Raw genomic sequence first — 15,794 nt, forward strand, 5'->3', positions numbered from 1 at the left:
CACTTTCGCATCTGTCCGCTTCGCGTTAGCAGACAGCGTCGTTCCCATCTGACGGAGGGGAAAACCGACCGGGAGAAGGGAGGATCCTGCCCGGGGCTAGTGGAGAGGCGGGCAGGGAGCCGGGTTCAGCCCGGCACTCCCCACGCCCAGCGCACTCCGCCGACCCCCGAGCCCAGCCTCTCTCGCCGCGGCGCCGCCCCGCCGTCCTGCCCGGCTCGGCCGTCTGAGAACAGCGGGCAGCGCGGGGATCCAGCCGGCCGCCGCCTGTCAAACCCTCCGCTCAGCCCCGCGTCGGGCCCCGCCCAGACCCCCAGGGGGGATGCCCCGCCCTCGCGCCGCGATTGGCCTGAGCGGGGCGGCCGCGGCCATCCAGTGGATGGAGCGGCTGTTGGGCAGACGCGGGCCCGCCCCCGTCCCCCGGGGAACCGCCCCGCAGGACGCGGCGGCGGCGGCGGCGGCGGCTGCGGGGGCTGCGGCGCCAGTGGAGGCGCGCCGAGCCGGGCGCCCAGCGATCTGCAGCTGCCGCTGCGAGGTGAGAGGGGGCGCGGCCCGCGGCCGAGGGAGGGGCGTGTGCGGGGCCCGAGATCCGAGGCTGGCGTCCCGGCGACGCTCGAACCCCGGCAGCTTGGGGATGGCGCAGGGAGCGCGGAGGGGAACGGAGAGTTTGGGGGCCCCTGATGGAAGGGCTGAGGGAGGCTCCGGCGCGGCCCCCATCGCACGCGCGTGTGGCGAGAGCGTGGGACTGTGTGGTTGTGCGCTGCTGAGCGTCTGACCAGCGGCAGTGTGGGTGGCGTGTCCGTCCCCGGGCGTGCCTCGGCGGGTGGGCGGGTGTGTGGCGGCAGCCGCGTGGGCATTGCCCACTGTGCCGGTTTGCGCGCGCGACGGGCTCGATTCCTCCGCTGCGCATGGGAGTGTGGGTGTCCCGGCTGCGCGTGATGGGTTCGCGTCGCAGGATTCAGCGCCCAGCTTGGGACTCCTGTTTTCCGGGTTCGGGTGGTCGCGGGTGAGTCTCTGGGGGTTTCCCTTGGGCCTTTGGGTTCGGGTCCGCAGCTTCTGCGCGCAGCTCGGCCCCGGCGAGTCGACGAAGCACGCAGCCCGTGACCTACCCGGAGCCGTCTCCGGGGCTTCGCCCGAGCCCTGCTCTGGGAATCCTCTTTGCCGCCGGCTCCGTGTTCCACTGGGGGACGCGGAACAGGCGCCTTACCCGCTCCAGGCCTCAGTTTCACCATTCGTGCAAAGGAGGCTGGTTTCGGTGGAGGCGGATTTGGGTGGGACTTCGCGGTAATGCGCCGCGGCGCGGGGGCCTGGGGTCCTCCCCACACCAGGGAAGGGCGAACCGCTCCTGAGCGAGGGGGCTTTTGCGTGGAATCAGGTGGGTTTGACCTCTGATTGGGCTAGGTGTCGTGGTGCTAACCTATGTTAAAGACGCGCAATCCACCGAAGGGGCAGTGACCTGCTCAAACTCGGCCCCGGGATAAGACGGGGGCCGCTTTCCGCATTCTAACTGGCTGTGCTGTCTCCCCTCCCCAGGAGCCCGGCGCGACCCCCAGCCGTGCGCCCCGCCCCGGCGCCATGCATTGCGAGGTGGCTGAGGCACACTCGGACAAGAGGCCTAAGGAGGCCCCTGGTGCGCCCGGCCCCGACCGCGGCCCCGCCAGCCTCGGCGCGCACATGGCCTTCAGGGTCACCGTGAGTGGCGGCGGCTGCGGGGACAGGGGCCCGCGGGACCTGCTAGCCCGGCCGCCTGCGCCGCCACCGCGCGCCCACGACCTCCTCCGGCCCCGCAGTCCCCGAGACTACGGTCCATCCAAGGCCGCCGCCGCCGGGAAGGGTGAGTTCGGCCCTGCCAACGTGCCTGGCGGCTCCTGTGGAGATTCGGGCTGCCCGGCGTCGCCACCGCGTGCTCGGGAGAGCTTGGTGGAACTTTCTTCGGAGTTCCTCAGTTTCTCTCTTATTGTTTGGGACTAGCTTGTCAGTCTGAAAGTATGCCTGCTTTGCGAAGCATCTAATTTAAACTCAGTTAGCCCCGTTTGGGGAAATGTGTTTATAGAAAGCTCTCAGCTTACATAATTTTGCTTCTGTATGTTTCTGATAAAGCTTGCATAGAAACTTGTCAAAATTTTATTATACATGAGGGCGAATAGCAACGCATATATTGGTATCTGTTTCTGAGCAGCTGAAGGCATAGTTTGAAGTATTTCAATCTCCTCAGCTGACAAAACCCAGAGGCCTTTAGCAAGACCCCTCTCCTTTTGGGACCTCAGTTTCCCCATCTGTCAAGTGAGGAATTAATTAAACCAGATGATTTCTGGATTCCTGATGGAAAATTTTCTGCATCAGCAATCCAGCCTAGTCACGTCCTAACTTAAACATGGCTTTTCTGTACTTGGTGCTTCGGCAGCCTAGTCTTGGGTCACGAGCTCCTTGGCAAGTCCCTTCGTCCCCCAGTGAAGCTGGCCACGGGAAGGTGGGGGTCCCAGTATGGCTTATGGGCTCAAAGTCGGAGATGGTGCTGGGATTTTCAGGAACATGCTCTTCTCATCACAGTTAATTATTATTGAGTCATTATTTATGAGTTTCGTGCTGACAGATAATTAACCAGGAATTGGAGAAATTGTTAAGATGCTGTGTCCTCGTCCTCCCCCCCTTTTTTTTCCCTTAGGGGAAACCAAGGCTTTGGGGTTTGACTATATCTGCATTTGGAACCTCTTGGTTCTCATTCCAGATGATTCTCAAGGAAGACAAAAACAGTTTGGGTTTTATGGTTATGGGCATCACTTCCTAGCATCAGCCCCACAACTCGGAAGGGGTAGGCAGCCTACTTTTAGAGTTGAGAGCTCCTTGTGGATCAAAAACACCCAACTCCCTGGTTCAGGGATTAGTAAAATGAAATAAACATAAGTAGTTTTTTTCTTTTTTGAAGAAAACACTTGACTTTGTAAGAGAGAACTACTTCTCATCTCCTTGTTTTAGATGCCAGCCTCTTTTTCAAGGGATAGAGATAATATTTTAGAAGGACAGATACAGTGGGGAGGGGCGGGAAATGCCTTCTGAGTGTTATTGCTGGAATAGCCACATATGAGGTCTCTTTTACCAGAGAGGAGCGCTGCGCAGCGAGACATGAGTAATGTTTGCTGCCGGGAGCTCCCTGGCTTGCCCCGCTCCACACACAATCCTCCCTTAAATAGATACCCTCCTGCAACGTTCTGTGTTTAAAAAAATCATGGCTGTCCTCTGAAGATCGAGTTCTCTGCAGACCTAGCAAACAGCTCTCCCGAACATAATCTTTGTTCCACGCTATGGTGAGACCTTTCACCTGGGGGCTTTGTGGACGATCTTCCTACTTCCATTCCCCCTAACCCCAGTTATTTTTACGCACACCCCCAAACATGTCCAAAATAAAAGATCTTTAAGTCAGGATTCCATTTGGAAAGGGCAGAGGAGAATAAAGGGATGGGAGGAAGAGCCTCTTTCTTTGTACCTTAAGCTGGTCTCTCTGGCGAAGCTTTTTTCCAAGAGGTTTCACAACTTTTCTTCATAGCCTCCCAGTGAGGCTGTTGTGGTGGGATGTATCCCACTCATTTGAAGGGTGAGGAAACTGAGGCCTGAAGGTGGGAAAGTGTTTGGTATGTGTAGGGCAGGGGTTAGGGAAGCCACAGCTCTGGCCTAACCTGGCCTAGGGAGAAAGGGAAGGCTCAGGGTCCTGGGCTTGGAGAGGTTTCCCTGCTGGCCTCTGTGTTGCTGTAGGCAAGCTTTTCCTCACAGTGCAGTCACCAAGTGGCCCGAGACAAACCCAGCTTTCCCCCAGTTCTTCAGCGTCCTTAAAAATGCTGCGAGGAAACGGCACCTTCTTACTGCCCCTACTCCCACCGAAATAGTCCCAGACCATGTAACCCTTTGAATATTTGGTGTCTAGCTCCAAGTTCTCAGGCTTATTGGAAACAGACAGAAATACCAATTGAAAAATATGTATTGACTGTGCTGGGAATCGTGAGACCCCACCATCTATGATCTGTGGCACTTGGGGGAATCGATTTTACTCTTCTGAGCCTTTGGTTCCTTCGTTTGTAAATTTACCCCGAGACTTAATTCGCAAGACTGATGAGATCATTAGTGATAAAGAGTGTGCAAGGGCCACCTCAGTGCCTGGTTATTTTTAGGATTACTACTGTAACCTGTTTCACATTCTCAACCTCTGGGTTTTCATTTGCATGAGAGGTAATGGTGCCTACCTTGCAGGGTAAATAAAACAAGAGTTGTAAGAATGCCTTATAAGCTAAAAAGGTAGAAGGAGGCACTTTTATTAATTCGTGCAGGGCCCATGCAAGGGTCAGTGACACTTGAGATAAAGGGGACAGAGTGAGAAGGAAGCAAGGTTACATTTTTAAAATGCTGAATGTGAAGGGTGCTAACTGTGGTGTGCTAGCCAGGGGAGGCTGAGAGGTGCCAAGCTTCAGGTCTTTTGTGGCCACGGCTGCCCAGTGACCGGAGAGAAGACAGTATGGCTCAGCCTGGGGTCAGGTTTCAGATGCTCTGCCGCCTGCCTCAGACAGTCCCGAAGCAGAGGAAGAGAGTGGGTTCTTGAATCTAGTAGTTTATCCATAAATGTTTGGGGCCTGTGTATTTGATCTGGAATCGGGAGGCACTGGGATGGTGTGACGTCATGGACTAACATTGTCATCATTTACAATAAGAATCATGATCTGTTTATGGCAGAGTCCCGTTTATCCAGATTCCAAACAGCTGGAAAAACCAAATTGCCAGATGCTGCATTTTTCTTTCCTATTATTAAACACCCGACACTCTGCTTTTATAAGTCCTGACAAGGAAAGAAGGTAAACATCTGGGCTTTATGCAGGCGGACAGCTTTGTGGTGATGGCCTGATGACGCTTGTTCTCTGTGCACGGTGCTTTACAGTGTTCAGAGCGTGTTCCCACACATCCTCTTGTCTGCCCTCACGCCAGCTGGGCTCTGCCTGCCTTGGGGGCTCTTGTGAGGGAGCAGATGTAGAAGTCTGTAAAGTGCTGGGCAGATACGGGCTGTTATTAATGTGATTCCCATTTTATAGGTGCAGACATTAAGGTTCAGGGATTTGCTCAAAGCTGCAGACAGTAGGTGGCAGTTTCCAGGCTTCCAGCTGCAAATATTTGATTCTGGTTCCACAACTTGTACCTTCTACATGTGTGTGTTGGCGGCCGAGAGCTGGCATTCACACGAAGGCCTTCTGAACGTTCCCAGAGAATTTAAAAATGTCTTTTGCTTTTGGTATTTCTACTGTCTCACATCTTTGGGAATTGGTAACTAGTATCTATGCCATAGTTAGAAAACTTTATAGTTTACCACATGATTCCATTTGTCCAGAGTTGCTGTTCCCACACCAAACCAGATAATGAGGTCACTATTTAATTTACAGTGACTCACTGGGCCCTTTCACTGTGTACTGAGACTGGATGCATCCTTGCAATAAAAAAGAGGTTGATCACGACAAATGTGAACCCCGCCGTTATAAAAACAGCCATCATGGCTGTAAATGCCAAAAAGCAGTCAGTCTTGTAACTAGAAAAAAAAGGAATTGTAGATTGTGCGCATGGACTCGGAGTGGGGGCGGTGGACAGTAAGTCATGATGTTTTGGTGGTACCACCTGGTTGAATTTCTTCATCTGAATAAGAAGCTCCTGTGATGTTCTGGGGAGGCCTTGGAAGGCTAGCGCATCCCTCATAGAAAGGTATGAGTGACTTTTAAAGCATTTCTCCCCTCCGGCTCCAGTGGGCAATTTGCTTGCATTTCATCCATTTTAAAGTGCTGGTCCTGCGATCCGGAAATAATCAGATCCAAATTTTTTCAGTGCATGAAGTTTCAAATAAGGGGGAGAAAAACCTGCTGGCCAAATGTCAGGCTCAGTGAGACAAAGAGAAACAAGTATGTGTGTGGGTAAAAAATGAGATAGGAACATGTTGCGTCTACAGTCATAAGAGTTATGTATCCGACAAATCTTTTATAGACATGTAGCGGAAATATAATTCCCAAAGATTCCCTAAGAATCTTGGGCGGCTAGAATTCCTCTTCCCTTCCTGCCTCTCAAGCTTTCTAGAAGCTAGGACTCTGTGGGCAAAATGGCAAGGGGACCATCACGTGAGATCGTAATTTAATTTAGGCTTAGTTGTTTCTGAGTAGTTTACCTGTAGCGTGCTTAGCTGGACTGAGGTCTGCAGAGCTTCAGAGCTGTGGAATCACATCGATAGTCTATGTTGCTCCGTCTGTGATTTAAAAATGTAAATTTCTTTATATGCTATGATTTTTCTTCATCCTTCTTTTTCTGAAAAACAAAAAACAAAAAACAAAATGAACCTCATCTCAGAGTTACTCATCTCCCTGCGTTTCATTTGCGTGAGAAGCTTAGTGAGCCAGCACACTTATTTTTACAGTGCGTTAAAATCCCATTACAGGCATAAGTGCACAATGAATCACTTAAAAAAATATATTCTTATGTTCTTTGTTCTGAATGTTGCATAATTATCATCATTTTCTTCGGTTTTACTTTGTGGAGTTTGGCCAGTATCCTGGAAGAGGGGAGAAACTAAAGTTTGGGACAGGGTTTTCAATCTGTTTTGGATAGGATTAGGGGAAAAAATAACAAACAAATAAACTTTATTGGGAGGTCGACCAGTGACTATCGCTGAGGATAATTTCCCTTCCTTCTCTCAATTGTCTTGGAAAAGAATTCTGTTTTCAACACGATATGGTAGTATTTCAGCAACCTCACCTTACATATACGGTTATATTCAAAGTTAAATTATAATGTGTGGTTTGTTAATTTTTTTTTTAATATAGATTTCAGTTGCAATTACTTTGGACCTAGAGAATTGTGTGGTTTCTTTTGGTAGGGGGTAGTTTATTTTTATATTTAAAGAAACAAAGACATTCAGTTCAAGGGGGAGAAGAAATGAAACAAAGTTTGCAGTGGGCTTTGAAAACTTGGACTGCATTATGCAAAAAGCACAGCTGTAATACCAGGGCCAGGAAAAAAGACCAAACTCCTGAAATATTTGTGCTGCTCGCCTTCACTGTGCTAATGATTCTAGCAGTTTAAAAATGGACTTCTTGTTTATCAACAGCCACTGCCCAAATTAATAGTTTACAATGAAAAAAAAAAAAAAAAAACTTTCAGCATTGGAAGCAAAGTCCAGGGACTGACAGCTGAGTTACTGAGTAAGGAAAGCAGAAAAGAGGGGGGAAAAGTAGTTTTGTGGCTACTTTGGTCTCCCAAAGCCATATTTATAAGAAACTGAAAGAAAGCCGAAGGCTGGGCTGGGTAGGGGGTGGAGAGAATACAACCCTAACCCAGTGGTCTCAGAGTTGAAAGTCACTTAAAGCATCTGTTTTCTTCTTTTTCCCTTTTTCCCCCTTAAACTCCAAAGGATTATTCCTTCAGTAGGTTTCCGGTGGATCGAGGCGGATCGTGTTAGCATTACGAGCTGTGTTTTTAAAGTTAGCATTTGAGTCAGATGCGCTGAGAAGAGACCTTTAGTCCGTTAACTGAATAACGCATTTCCTGGATGGCCTGAATTTATTTGGTGGTTATGGTTGGGCCTGCCTGGAGCTAACACATGAGCCATTGTGTAGCATCTTTGCAAGTGGGCCGTGCCCTGTGCTTTGAGCCTTGGTTTTCCCATCTGTAAAATGGAGAGCAGTTCAGTTGGATGATCCATAGTCCCTGCCTGCTGATACTCCAGGATTCCACACTGACTGGGCTGGGAAGGTTTGGAAGGATCTGGGGTGTAGGAAGAGGCCACTTTTGTCTCAGACCAGGTTATACACTTGAACTCTCGACTGCTAAAGATGAACACAGAAAGAATGGGGAAGAGGGAGGTCAACTAACCTTTAGTGAGCGGTTCTTCTGTGCCAGGTGAGGTGCTTTAGAGACGTGATCACATTTAATTATGCCCAGCAGCCCTAGGAAGAACGGAGGCACTGTTCTAATTTTAAAGATGGGGGGAATGAGGCTTGGAAAGGCAAAGTGATTTGTCCAAGGTTGTGCATGTAGTAAGCAGCAGAGCCTGGAATGTGAACCCAGGTCTGTCTGACAGCAGAGCCAGTACTTTCCTCTGAAAATACACCACTCTCCAGGACCAGCTTCTTAAACCCAGGCGGCTGGGAAGGAGAGGATGCGGCTCTAGAGAGCTGCGCGCCCCCAAGGAAGCCCAAAGGAAGGCAGCAGGAGGCTGCAGGGGGCCCAGACAGCCACGTCCCAGAGCACCCCTTTCTCAGTCTCAGCCAACAGGCTGAGGTGCGACTTACAGGGGATACTCTGCCTGCATAGGGCACTGCTCCTCTCCCCCTGCAGAACTAGGGAAAGGAGAATGTTCCCAGTGACTCAGGATCCTCAGGAATCTGGGGTCTGGAAAAAGACTCTCTGAGGCCATGGAGGGGGCCCCTAGGAGGGACCGCTTCTCAGAAGCAGTGGCAACTCCCGTCCTGACTGGTTATTGCAGGTAGTAGTCCCTGTCTGAGTCTTTCTTGCCATATGGGGAGATTCCTTGCCAAGGCCCCGGTCGTAGTCTCCCCTCTATGGCTTTCAAAGACATCTGTTGGACGAGAATTCCTCAAGATCCCCACCATGCCTGGTTATAGAATACGTGCTTCCCCGAGCATGTTGGCTCAGGGATCTATTAAACAATTATTTCTTGTTAAACACTTGGTGGGATGAAGTAGGGCTTGGGAGGGAGAACAGGCTGGGGATCAGAGTGAACTTGAGAGTTTGCTTGTGAGAAATGGGTCTTTTGTGTCAAATGATGAATGAGCTAGATGACCCCCCCTATGGAAGGTAAAGGTCCCACGGCTGGTTGCATCTGTGGCCTTGCACGTGCGTTCATGAGAATGTGTACATTCTCAGGGAGTCATACTGATTCTGAAGATGGACTTGCAGGAGCCGTTCTGGTCCGAGGCGTTTTTGCCTTCCTACGTGCCGCTGTGTCTGAAGGGGAGTGAATGAAGTACGAGGGATGGCCCTGCCTGCCGTACAGCCCGGCCTGTTCCTATTTGTGTCTTTTTAGCAACCAGATTACTCTTTTAGATGTTACCTTTGTTTTTAAATAACAGGTTTGCTAGAAATCAGGCTTTAGCAAGAAACCAGGGAGTACTATAAACCTGACTTGAAAAATACAGATCCCGTTTGCTGTTTTAAGCTCTCCGGAGGGCTGGAGATTGGGTTTATTTTGGAACGCTGCTGGACTATATGAATTACTTCTCAGAGGGTTGGGTATTTAATACCTAGTAGAAATTTGTGTAAGAGTTGATGATGTATTTTGCCGACTTTCCAACCCTGTAAATAAATTACACGTGCCGGCAGAGGTTGCCAGGATCCACTGTGTCAGTTGGAGCTTAATTTTTATCCTAAACCCCTGAATACTTTTGTCCTAGCGAGCAGAGAAAGTTACGGAGTTTTTTGCTCGTCAGTGGGCCCATTCCAAGACGACGGTTTAAAGAGCCTGAGAATAGGCCTCCGTGGAGTCACTGATTTTGACACCGTTTTCGGTGGTTAAGCAGCTTCAGCAGTCTCAAGTCCAACCCTCAAGGCAGAGAATGATAATATAATTTTAAGCGTATCGTAAAAATGAAACTCAATCACTTCCACTCCCCAAACCTGTCTCACTCCCCATCTCTCTGGAGAAAACGGCTGTAATTGTGTGTTTAATCTCAAGACTGCCTTTGCATTTTATCTTATTTGAGTGCAAAGCCCAGGTAATATCGTGGCATTTCCAGCGCGAAACAAAATAGGGTTTCTAATTTGGAGACACTATTAAATATTTCATGCTTCAAACAAACTCAATTCTTTTTTCCTATAATAAGTTTAAATATTAATTCTCTGGAATGTCAGATGCCTAAAGCAAAGCATTTAGTGATCTGCAGTTTCAAGTATCTCGAAGAAGGTTTATGAAACAGGATATTTCACTGGGAGGGATGAGTAGTGTGCTTCAGAGATATGTGAATTCAAGGCATCGTCTTCTGATTTATTTTTTAAAGGGAAAAGGTCATAAAATAAGTTGCTTTATGTGCTGATGGATTAAGTGGCTTAGGCTGAAATAACAGCAGGAACTTTACTATTTTTCCCTGTTATATTTTAACAATGCTTTTTGGGGGAGGGGGGTGGGTCTTTTTCCCGCCTGCTTGTCTCCTCCCTCCATACCCCCCCCCAACCCCAGCCAGATGGCTTTAATTCTAACCAAATCCCACGCTGAGGCCAAATGATTGATCAAACAGTCATTTGTACTTACGGAGCGCTCTTTGTGAGAATATCTCTGTGCTAGGGCTTCTCGCTGGGGCAGGCTCTTCTTCGGGCCTTCAAACGGATGATTTCAAACAGATCGAGTGGCTTGGTGAGGAGGGGTCCGCGGGTGGATGCGGAGCAAAAATCCCAGACCTCAAGTCCGTAGAACTTCTCGCTTAAAACCTCTGTGTTACTTCCCATCCCTGACAGCAGGGGTATCCAAATGTTCTAAATATAAGGACAAAAATCTTTCCACTGTCCACGTGACAGCATCTATACTTTTAGTATCTCTTGAAGCAGAATATACCTAATGAGGTTTAGGTAACTGCTAATTTCAAGAGCTCTTTTAAGTAGATATGTACTTTATCCACCACGACAGCATCTACACACATCTGTAGAGACATCAGTTTGTCCTACAGATAGTTCTTGGTACATGCTTTAAAGATCTGTGAAATTATACTTGGCATGTAGATTGACAGCCAGCTGGCCAATGGGAAAAATCTGAGCCCTTTGATCTGGCATTCAAGGCCTTTGTGCCGGGCCAGTTCCATCTCTTGCTGATGTCTGCTTGTGGCAGCAGACTTTTCCTTATGCGGCCTTAGACCTGGAATTTACTCTTTACCTGGCCTTCTTTTCTTATAATCTGTGGGCTTCTTTTTATTCATCTTTGTGCCTCCTTAAATCATTTTTGGAACAAGTGGAAAAGTAGATAATATTCAAAGATTCATCTTTGTATTCTTGTGTCTAGCACAAAGTCTGGCATGAAGTTTGTATATAAGAAGTATATAGGGTGCTGATTGAGGGCATGGGTGTGGAACCAGGCCACTAGGTTCGAATCCTGGCTCTGTGTACTAACTTGGGGACCTTGGCAAGTTAGGGAGCTTTTTGGGTCTCAATTTTCTTATCTGTGACATGAGGATAATAATAGTAATGATCTCCAAGGCTGTCGTGAGGGTGGAATGTGTTAACACATGTATAAGTGCTTAAAAAACAGACTGGCACATGGTAAATGCTCAATTAATCTTGGGATTATAATAATTATTATTGTTAGGACTACCATGTAAATGGTAAACAGAACCTCTAGGAAGGGCTTTCCCTCCCTTCCATTCCACCAGATTGACCCTACTGATTCTTTAAGACCCAGCTCAAATGCCACCTCCTCTTCGAAGTCTTCCCTTTCTTATTACCCTTCCTTTTGCCATAGCCCTGCTCATATTCTATGGCAATTTCCTATTTACTTATGTGTCCTTGAAGACAGGGGCGGAGTGTCATTATCCTTGAACCCCGTATGGCCAGCACAGGGCTGGCTCCAAGTGAGTGTCCAGGAAGTTTGGGAATGAAGTACAGCTCAGTCTCAAGGAGCCTGTAGCCTGTAAAGGAGGAGCTGTGTTTGATGTTCTTGTTTTTCCTGCAAGGTTGAACATATGGTAAGCTCTCAACACATGTGAGATGCCAGTAAATTCTTTTTCTTTTTTCTTGCCCTGTCTTATGGTGCTGAGATGCCAGTAAATGCTACATGAGTTCTCACATGCAGATACCATCATGTTCTCTTTCCAACACTGTCTTGAGGCTCTTCAAAATAAGGTCTGCCCCTTGATTGCTAGTGACCCTGGGGGAGTCTCCTCACCCAGCTGGGCCTCCCTCTCCTCTCCCTCTGGGAAGGATTGGCTTCAGGGCTTGCAGGCTCTTTCGTTGCAAGCCTTTGGAGCTGCCAGGCCAGGGGCCAGGTGGAGGAGCTTGGGGCCTGATGACTGTCCTGCAGTGACTGACCATTGGCCTCTTGGCCAGGATTGGCGCTTTTTGTCACATGTTTATCCTCCCTTTAAGACAAAGCCCCAAGTACTGTGACACGCGTCTCATCTTGTGGCTTAAAGAGCAGCTACGAGTGGTTGCTACACGTCTCACCCAGATTTCTCTAAGATGAAGAGGAACCTTAGACCAAATGTTGGAATTGAGAGCTGGGAGCCAGAGGATGGTAGCTGTTGGTGACCCTGCTGGGGTGGTGATTGGTGTCCACACCCAAGATCTCCACTCCAGGACAGGCTTAGAGCCCCTGGGGGATGTATTGGTCTCATGGCCCTTCTCTGGGCACCATTTTGGGCTTTGTAAACTGTAAAGCTTTCCAGAAATCATATTATTCATTCAAGCCCCCTTTGGGTAGTTGGGAATACTAAGGTTCAGAGAGGCCATGTTACTTATCCAAAGGCGGCCACATGGCTTTTAGAGTCGGAACTGAGTTTGGATCCTGACTACATCACCTGCTAGGCCTTAGGCAAGTTCGTTGAACTCTGAGCCTCAGTCTTCCTCATTTGAAAAGTGGAGATAGTTCCTGTCTCATGGGTTGCTAGGGGGATTAAGAGGAGTGTCTGTAGAACACATAGCTCAGGTGCTAGTGCATAGCAGGTGTGTCCCAGAGGTGAGCTGTGGTTGTTAGTCTTTGTGAGTGGAGAGCTGGGCTAGGTCCCAGGCCTGACTCTGTCTGATGTTGTTTCTCCTCTGCACTGTAGTACTTTATTCCCAGATTCTGCTTTTTAATTCTTTTTTGGTGTAATTACAAGAATAAGGACTTTGGGGTCAAACTGAGGCTTGAGCTGCAGCGATGGAGGATGCAGGTCTGGCTGGTGGGCATAGTGGTTTTTCCCCTAGGGCTGGGGGAGGTTGGGGAGGGAGGAGGGTGTGGGCTGCCTCGGTGCATCTCTCTGACAGGTCCTGGCCCTGGGTCAGTCCAAGATGCTTGTTCAGCCTGTGGTGTCCAGTAGGATGAGGGTTGTCTGTTGAGTGGGTCTGGAGGCACACCCCCACCTCTTCCCTGGTTAATTGGGCTGGGAGTTGCTGTCAGACTCCAATATCCAGAGGAATTACCTTGATTCTTCCTCTTAAAACCTAAGATGCCAGGACTACCCTGTTCCCCACGTCCCCATGCCTGCCTGGCCCTGCAGTAATATAGTGGCTTCCATCTGTTGAGTCCTGCTGTGAGTAGACGTCCCATGAGGCCATTTAATTTTTTCTACATTCACTCCTCACGCAGTGGGTGTTAGCATCCTTATTTTGCAGATGAGAAAGCTGAGGCCCGGAGAAGCTAAATGATGTGCCCGGAGTTCTAGAGCTGGTAGGTGTTAGCTGCCGACCCACCCGCCCCTTCTACACACCTTGCCACCTGTTGGACGTTCCATCAAGGCCTTGGGTCCAATGTTACCCACTCATCACAGTCAAAAAACTTCCTCCTCCAGCCGGAATTAACCCATCCTTCCTTCATTGTCTGACTGCTGTTTGTCATTTATCTCTCATGAAAGAGTCAGGTGTTCCAGATGCTTGCATTCATTTTTCCCTTCCCCATGAAACTGTGGGCTTCTTGGAAGCAGGATATGTCATGAACGCATCTCTGACTTGCTGATAGAGGATAGAGCAAAGGATAGAAAGAACACAGCACCCTGGCAGGATGAATCTGCCCCTCTCCAGTCAAGGCGGGGCTTCTTGGGAAGTTCTCGAAGCAGATTTTCAGTACAGCAACTCAGAGTGGCTCTCAATTTTTGAGCCTCCGTTCCCCATTTTAAAATGGGGGAATGACCCCTGTCTGGCCAATTGTTATGGGCAGATGGGATGAAGTATGTAGAATTAGCCTGAAAACTGGAATGGCTGCACCTGTGTTTGGCTGGTGGTTGGTTGGTTTATCCATATTTATCGGATGCCCGCTGTGCTCCCAGTGGTGGGTTCTGCCCTGGGACACCATGGAGAACCAACAGATGGAGCCCTTGCCTCCTCGGAGCTCGCAGCCTGGAGGGTCGGTGTTTGCAGGTTCCCCCTTCAGGCTGGCCGGGTTTACAGGCCTCTGTGCGGCATCAGCACCTTATCATTTGCTGTCTGTCCTAGGCAGACTCCAGTTCTCCAGCCAGTCTCAGCCTCATGACCTCAGGCAATCTCACCCAGCCTTGGTCTGCTGAGTTATAGAATGGAAACAGGTGCTCACTCCCCTGGCCAGGGTAGCATGAGAATTAGTGAGGTAGGGTGGAAAAGGGCTCTCTAGGTGGCTAACAATTGGGAACTCTGCAGACAGGTCAGAACTTGAGTTTGCAGACCAGCCCTCTACAGGACACTGGTGGACACAGAGTGTTAAATCCTGGGCTTGAGGACTGCTTTGGGCAGCCCTTTTCTTGTACCTGTTGCCGATTCTGGTGGCTTAAGCTTTCTTCTTGGAGTGAATACCTACTCATTGTCTCAGGCAATACAGGCCAACAGCTTTCCTCTTTCAGCAAGTCTGCAGGGTGTCTCCTGTCCCAGCCTCATACCTCTCCCTCCCCACTCTTCCCATTCCCACTCTCTCCATGGCTCTGGCTGCTATGCACTCAGAATACTGAAGAGCTATTTGCTGGGGTGGGGTGGAGAAAACTAAATTCCCATTGCTTGATGTTGGCTGAGCAGGTGGCACTGTTGGGGACTCACCTCCTATTCCTCTTTCTCCTCCTCATTTTTTTTCATTATCCTACAGTGATCAATTGAGCATTGTTAGGTACTGAACCAATAATCTTTTTAAAAATGAATCATCTTAACAGCCATGCACCTGTAGTCCCAGCTACTGGTGAGGCTGAGACAGGAGGATTGCTTGAAGCCAGGAGTTCAAGACCAGCCTGGGTAACATAGTGATACTCTGTCTTTACTTTTAAAATTTAAAAATTAGCTAGGTTGATGGTGTGCACCTGTAGTCTCAGCTACTAGGGAGGCTGAGGATCACTTGAGCCCAGGAGTTCAAGGATGCAGTGAACTGTAATCAAGCCACTGTACTCCAGCCTGGGTGACAGAGCAAGACCCTATCTCTCAAAATAAAATAAAAGATCATCTTGTTTAATCTTAAAACTACCTTGTGATGTTTGCTTTTCCACAAAAACAGTATGGCTATTTAGATGAATTACAATTAAATAAAATTAAAAATTTAGTTTTCCAGTCATACTAGCTACATTTCAAGTGCTCAGTAGACACATGGCTAGCTGGTAGCTACCATATTGGAAACTGCAAATATAGAGCATTTCCTCCGCCACAGAAAGTTCTGTTGGACAGCATTAGTCCAAAATATCATTCTTTAATGTATTCATTTGTTCCTCACCTGTTTCCTGACACTCTTGTCACATGCTAAAGTCTCTAGCATCCTTGGCCTCTACCTTGGGGAGCATCCAGTTGAGAGGGTGGGCAGATGGCCATGGAAGTGTTGAGATGGGGCTGTCATGCTGGCTACCAGGCCTGCCTCCTGTTGGAGATACACATGTGAGTCCTAGGATCTGTCCTATTCTCAGAGTGTTCTTAAGGCAGCACTGATAAAAGAGATCAAGGCAGTCTTCCATGAGAGGTAGCATTTGAGTGGCCGGACCTGGTGGGTGGCTTCTGCTGGTTCCTTAGCGGGTAGCCCAGAGCCAGCTCACCCCTGGAACTGGAAACATGCTGACAGTGCCCTGAGCAGCAGCTTAAATGGGAATGGCAGAATATTGATTTATTCTTGTAGGTTCCTGGATTTTAACAAATTACTGAGTTTTTAC

General features: G+C 49.0%; 1 protein-coding gene across 3 annotated transcripts in view; it reads left to right on the forward strand.

Annotated features, from left to right (window-relative positions):
* The first annotated feature begins 433 nt into the window (after window positions 1–433).
* The window catches only part of GLIS1 (GLIS family zinc finger 1), a 236,260-nt gene continuing 220,899 nt past the window's right edge, over window positions 434–15,794 (forward strand). For all 3 annotated transcript variants that reach the window (XM_009458124.5, XM_016918723.4, XM_016918718.4), the window contains exons 1-2: window positions 434–532; window positions 1,531–1,831. In XM_009458124.5, coding sequence (XP_009456399.3) covers window positions 1,573–1,831 — 259 coding nt within the window. In that variant the 5' untranslated portion in view covers window positions 434–532; window positions 1,531–1,572. The remainder of the gene's footprint in view (window positions 533–1,530; window positions 1,832–15,794) is intronic.

Source organism: Pan troglodytes, chromosome 1 (genome assembly GCF_028858775.2).
Source record: "Pan troglodytes isolate AG18354 chromosome 1, NHGRI_mPanTro3-v2.0_pri, whole genome shotgun sequence".
In the NCBI taxonomy this organism is placed as follows: Eukaryota; Metazoa; Chordata; class Mammalia; order Primates; family Hominidae; genus Pan; species Pan troglodytes.